This window comes from Globicephala melas, chromosome 9, assembly GCF_963455315.2.
Source record: "Globicephala melas chromosome 9, mGloMel1.2, whole genome shotgun sequence".
NCBI classification, from domain to species: domain Eukaryota; kingdom Metazoa; phylum Chordata; class Mammalia; order Artiodactyla; family Delphinidae; genus Globicephala; species Globicephala melas.
The window spans coordinates 15,092,682-15,098,732 of NC_083322.1; the positions used below are offsets into that span (position 1 = coordinate 15,092,682).

The 6,051-nt window shown below is 43.6% G+C and overlaps 1 protein-coding gene across 1 annotated transcript; it reads right to left on the reverse strand.

Annotated features, from left to right (window-relative positions):
* Window positions 1–247: 247 nt before the first annotated feature.
* Window positions 248–1,231, reverse strand: LOC115851931 (RNA-binding protein with serine-rich domain 1-like; the record flags this gene model as incomplete). Its single annotated transcript, XM_030854406.2, is given in 3 exon segments — window positions 248–306; window positions 309–408; window positions 551–1,231. Coding segments are annotated over 3 exon segments (840 nt in total), but the record flags the coding sequence as incomplete, so codon positions are not given.
* Window positions 1,232–6,051: the final 4,820 nt, after the last annotated feature.

Sequence of the window (6,051 nt, forward strand, 5' to 3'; positions counted from 1 at the left end):
GCTGGGGCTGTACCACTTCTTGGAGCCCCCTGCTCATCCCTGCTGGCTCTGCCACTAAACTGACTCTCAGGAACTAGAAATGCGGAAGCTTTCTAGCCAGAAAACTGGAGGGCATCTTCATAAGCACGACCCCAAACCAACAACACTCCTGTAGCCGGAACTCTGCCACCAGGGGCAACAGCAATTACTGCCTTCACCTTCGAAGCCTGCCCCTGAGTGAGGGATTTCTTTCCTACCGATCCTCCTGCTAGAAAAGTGACAAAAGTGAGTTGGACGGGATACAAGTCACAGGGCAGAGCTTCGGTGGCCCTGCTTACTGGGAGAAGGTGGAGCTGGGGCGGCTCCTGTGGCAGCGGCGGCCCGGGGAGCAGGATCGCCGGCGCACGGGGGACCTGCGCGGAGGGGAACACGACCTGCTCCTCCTCCATGGGGGTGACCTGCGCCACATGGGAGGTGGTGGCAGCATTCTCCTGGGAGGGGTAAATCGCCTGGGGGGTGGCCGAGGCCAGGGGGCCAGCACAGCAGTGGCAGTGATCTCCTGGTCATCCATTTGTCCTCCGTCCGTATGCTTCAGCGCCTTCTCGGCCTCATCTGGATTTTCAAACTCCACATATGCGTAGCCTTTAGACAGACGGGGGTGCATCCTGTCTACAGGTATGTCAATCATTTTAATTTTCCCGAAGATGGAGAATATCTCCAGGATATGATCCTTGGTCACATTCCTGGTGAGCCTTCCAATGTGCACTTTGGTGGGTTTAGGGGAAGGGCTCCGCCTTCTCCTTTCCCTTCCATCTCTTTTGGGTGGTTTGGATTTGGAGCGGGAACGCTGCCTGTTGTCAGGCCTGCGCCGAGAAGGACTCGGAGAGCCAGGGGAGCTGCCGGAGCTGCAGCTGGGGGATGTGCTGGAACTTCCTGAGTGGCTCGATGCAGAAGATGAGCTGGAGCCGCTGCTGGAGCCCGAGCTGGAGGTCGAGCTGGACCGAGACCTGGTGCTGCTGCTACCACTGGAAGCGCTGCGCCTCTTTCCAGTTTTATCCCTGCCAGGATCCTTCTCGCTCGACTCCTTGGTGGCCCCCTTATCTTTGGAGCGATCCTTGGACTTCTCATCAAAGCGGTCTTTGCGTTTGGTAGGAGAAGGAGCCCTAGTGCTGGACTTTTTATTATTTTCTTTGACTCCTAGCAAGCTCTTCTTTTTCACTCCTGATAAATCTATTCTCCCCTTCTGAGGTGTTCAAAGCAGCAATGGCGGCCTCACTTATCTGAACTCTCACTTCTAACTTGAGTCTGACAATCCCTAATTGATTTTACGCCAAAGTGCAGCAACTCCCCAGTCCAGGCGCCGGGCCGCGAGCACTTCCAGGGTAGGTAGGGCCCGGCGTTGCGGGCCTGGGTCTCCAGCCCGGCGAGAGGGCCCCGAGGGCGGAGGCCGGGCTCCCGGCTGCTCCGAATTCCGGGGTCCTCACTGGGCCCGCCACAGAGCCAGCGAAGCGAGGGCGCCCTTCCTCCCGCCGCGGCCCCGACCACTTCCGCTATTATTATTTTGAATGAACATTGATTAGATCAATAGGAATAAGAAAAATTAAATATTTTATTTTCCTTTGATTTTTTTACTCTTTTTTACTGCTCTTCCTTTCTTTATGTAAATCTGAGTTTCTGACCTAAATAATCCTTTTCTCTACAAAACTTCTTTTAACATGTCTTAAAAGACAGGTCTATAGGCAAGAAATACCCTGTTCTTGTTTGTCTGAGAAAGTCTTTATTTCTCCTTCACTTTTGAAGGAAATTTTTGCTGGATAGAGACTTGTAGGCTCTTGGTTTTGTTCTTTCAACACTTTAAATATTTCACTGACCCTCTTTTTCCTTGCCTGGTTTCTGGAAAGAAGTTGGTATAATTCTTATCCTCATTCTTCTATAGGCAAGGGTTCTTTCCCCTTCTGGTTTCTTTCAAGAATTTTTTGTTTGTTTTGTTTTCTGAATGATGTGCCTCAGTGTAGATGTTTGCTATTTATCATATTTGGTGTTCTCTGAGCTTTCTGGATTTGTGATTTGGTAGCAGTCATTAACTTTGGAAAATTCTCAGCCGTTGTTAGTTCGAATATTTCTTCTTACCCTTTTTCTCCTTCTTCTGGTATTTCCATTTTATGTATGCTGCACCTTTGCAATTGTTCCGTTTCATGAATGTTCTGTTTTTTTGGTTTTTTTTTTTTGCATTTCAGTTTTGGAAATTTCTATTAATATCTTCAAGCTCACTAATTCTTTCCTTGGCTGTGTCCAACAGACCAAGAAGGCCATCAAAGACAATCTTCATTTCTGTTACAATATTTTATTTTTTAATTTTAAACATGATTCTTCCTTAGAGTTTCCATTTTTTCTGCTGACATTATCCATCTGTATTTGCATGTTATCCACCTTTTCCATTAGAGCCCTTAGCATACTAATCATAATTATTTTAAATTTCTGCCTCGTAATTCCAAAATTTCTGCCATATCTGAGACTGGTTTTGATGCTCACTTTGTCTCTTCAGACTGCATATTTTCTTGCCTTATAGCATGCCTTTGAATTTTTTGTTGAATGCTGAACATAATGTATTGGGTAATAGGAACTGAGATAAACATAAAACTGAGGTTTTATGTTTACCTGGGTAGGTGTTAGGTTGTGTTTACTGTCTGCTGTAGCTGTAGGTGTCAGAGAGTTCAACTTCCTCTAGTGTCTTTGTTTTTGCCTTCCCTGTTCCCTTTGGGCTTCTCTAGCAACTCTTTCTTAGTTAGAGACTGTTTCTTACAGCTCTGTCAGTTGTAACTCACTATTGTTATACCAGAATCCTGTTTATATGGTGACAAGGTATTACAGAAAGGAAGAAGTCTGTAATTTTATGATTGAATCTTGGTTTTTTTTTTTTTTTAGTGGGCCTGTGTCTATGGGTTGCAACCTTCAGAAGAATTTTTTTTTTTTTTTTTGCGGTACGCGGGCCTCTCACTGTTGCGGCCTCTCCCGTTGCGGAGCACAGGCTCCGGACGCGCAGGCTCAGCGGCCATGGCTCACGGGCCCAGCCACCCCGCGGCATGTGGGATCTTCCCGGACTGGGGCACGAACCCGTGTCCCCTGCATCGGCAGGCGGACTCTCAACCACTGCGCCACCAGGGAAGCCCCAGAAGAATTTTCATAGGCTTTCCCCCCTCCTTTTATGTGAGACAGGAAGGCTAGAGAAGGACAGGAAGGCTGTCTAATTCCCCTCCCTCTGGGATAGGTTAGGCTCTGGTAAAGCATTAGTTTCTCTGAGGGTGAACTCTTTTTTTTTTTTAATAGAGAACAGAACTCTCCGTCTGGATATATTTATAGTGGTGATTTTCTCCTTCTCCTACCCTAAACATGAGAAGATTTTTGTGTTATTTTCATCTTGAAAACGTGGTGGGGCTCCTGGAGGTAAATTCATGAAAGTATCAGGGGGTACCCTGAGACTGAGCCCCTAAGAGTTTTTAACTCTCAAGCCAGTCCTTGTTCCATCTCCAGTAACTAGTCAATAACATCTGAAGTGTTCCCACAGGCTTCAGCTCCAGTGGCTTCTGTTCCATGTAAGCTGTGATCCACCTGTCTCTTCAGTTTTTGGAGTGGGAATTTGTCCTGTAACCTCAATTTTCTGACGGTTTTAAGAAGAATGATTGATTTTCAGTTTGTACAGCTTTTTTCTTGTTTTGAGGTTGGGAGTGATGACTTCCAAGCTCTTTTACATATTGGAATGGAAACCACCAAAGAGGCTTGCATTGTTCTGTATAAAATCTTTCTATCAATTTCCTTTTGAGGTCACCATTGGCCGGGCTTGTGCTCAGAGAGCATCTAAGTGTAGCTTTCCAAGGTGCTGTCATCCACAGGTAGCTTAAAGTAGGAGTTCAGGGCTCTTCACTTTCAGGTAAGTGTTCTGTCAGTTAGCTCTGTGTTGCAGCTTACATCTGAGGCAAACTCCACACACAGGATCACTGCCACTTTACCTCATTCTTTCCTGCTTTTACCCAACTACTTTAAAAACAGACTTTTCCTCTGTTTTTAGACCATCTGCAACCCACCTCTGGGGGACCCTGGTGCCTCAAATCTCCTGAGACTGTCTGGGCTTCAACATTGTGAATCAGGAGCACTAGTCCTACCCACTTGTGGTTTGGCACTACCTGATATGAATCAATTTTTGCTTAAATAAACTCAAATTTAAAAAGCAAAACAAAACCATTGTGAGTCAGTTTGCTTATATTCCACTTCCACATACCGTTGTGCCCTCCTTTCAGGCACTCTCTGGCCTGGTAAGCAAATTACCTATCTTTCATTTTCATTCCAGCTCCCAAACTTTGGTTGACAACACTTCTCCCCTACTCGCCTATTCTCTTTGCCCTTTCAGGTTTGTGACTCATAGGACTTTACTATTATTCAGTAGTTTCTGGATGAGCAGAGACAAACATATATTCAACTAACATACTTAATTGGAGATATTTTTGCCCTACCTAGTGTCAAAGAAAATATTATTCGTAACACTTGTGTTAAAAGATAAACCAGAACTTATTAAATTTTAAAGTTTATTTGGATGTGGGAAAAAGGGAACTCTTGTACACCACTGGTGGGAATGTAAACTGATGCAGCCACTGTGGAAAACATTATGGAAATTTCTAAAATAACTAAAACTAGAACTACCACATGACCCAGCAATTCCACTCCTAGGTATGTAACCAAAAAGAACAAAGACACTAATTCAAAATGATACATGCACCCCAATGTTCATATTATTGATATTTATAATTGCCAAGATATGGAAGCAACCTAAGTGTCCATCAACAGATGAATGGATAAAGAAGATGTGATATGTATATATATTATATATATATAAAATGGAATGCTACTCAGTCATAAAAAAGAAGGGAATTTTGCCATCTGCAACAACATGGATGGACTTGGAGGGTGTTATGTTAAGTGAAATAAGTCAGACAAAGACAAATATTATATGATATCACTTATATGTGGGATCTAAAAAATACAACACTTTAGTGAATAAATCATAAAAGCAGCAAACTCACAGATATAGAGAACAAACTAATGGTTACCAGGGGGGAGAGGGAAGCGAGGAGGGAAAATATAGGAGTAGGGGATTAAGAGGTACAAACTATTAGGTATAAAGTAAGCTACAAGGATATATTATTGTACAACACAGAGAATATAGTCAATATTTTATAATACATATAAATGTAGTATAACCTTTAAAAATTGTGAATCACTGTATTGTACACCTGTAACATATAATATTATACATCAATGATAACTCAATGAAGTTTTTTTAAAATAAAATAAAAAGCTGGGGGGGAAAAAAAAAGAATCAGGCAGCACCAGAACTGAAGTGGCTAGGAGCACCCCATTGGCAGGAGCTAAGGGAAAGATGTGGAAGCATCTTTTATAGGGAAGATGTGGAAGCAAAGCAAGGAAGTTATCTGACTGGCTATAGTAAGTGTTTGCATATTTGGAAAAGACTACTTGTCTGTTCGTGATCTGTTGTCTGTACGTTTTGATTTCTTTACCTTGAGGCATTTTAGGCTTAGGTTTGGGTTTGCTTACATAGGCTACTAAGGCATTAAAGCCACCTTAGTCTAACACCCTCCTTGTTTAATTAACTTAACACCTATTATAGACGCAGAGGCAGATCTTATTCAGGACTATCTTGGTAAGTACAGGGACTAGTGTAGTAGAATTTTGCAGTGAGAGAGATTGGGCTCAGTTCTGAATACAACAAAGGAAAATGGAGATTTATAACCAAGAAGCAGGGTGGGGGTGAAGGGGTCGGTGGATGGAAAATTATTAAAAGATGGGTAATTCTTCACTACACTGACCTATCAAGATTCTTGATGAAGACAGGGTAGGGCGATATTGCCTGGGGGATGGTGGGGAATGAGGAATTTGATCAGATACAGAGGGTGATTAGATATCAAGGGTGGGGATTCTGGCTAAACCGACTGCAGGATTCTTGCTAAAACTGGACAATTCAAAGATGGACACAGAAGGCCAACATCAGCAGGTGCACCT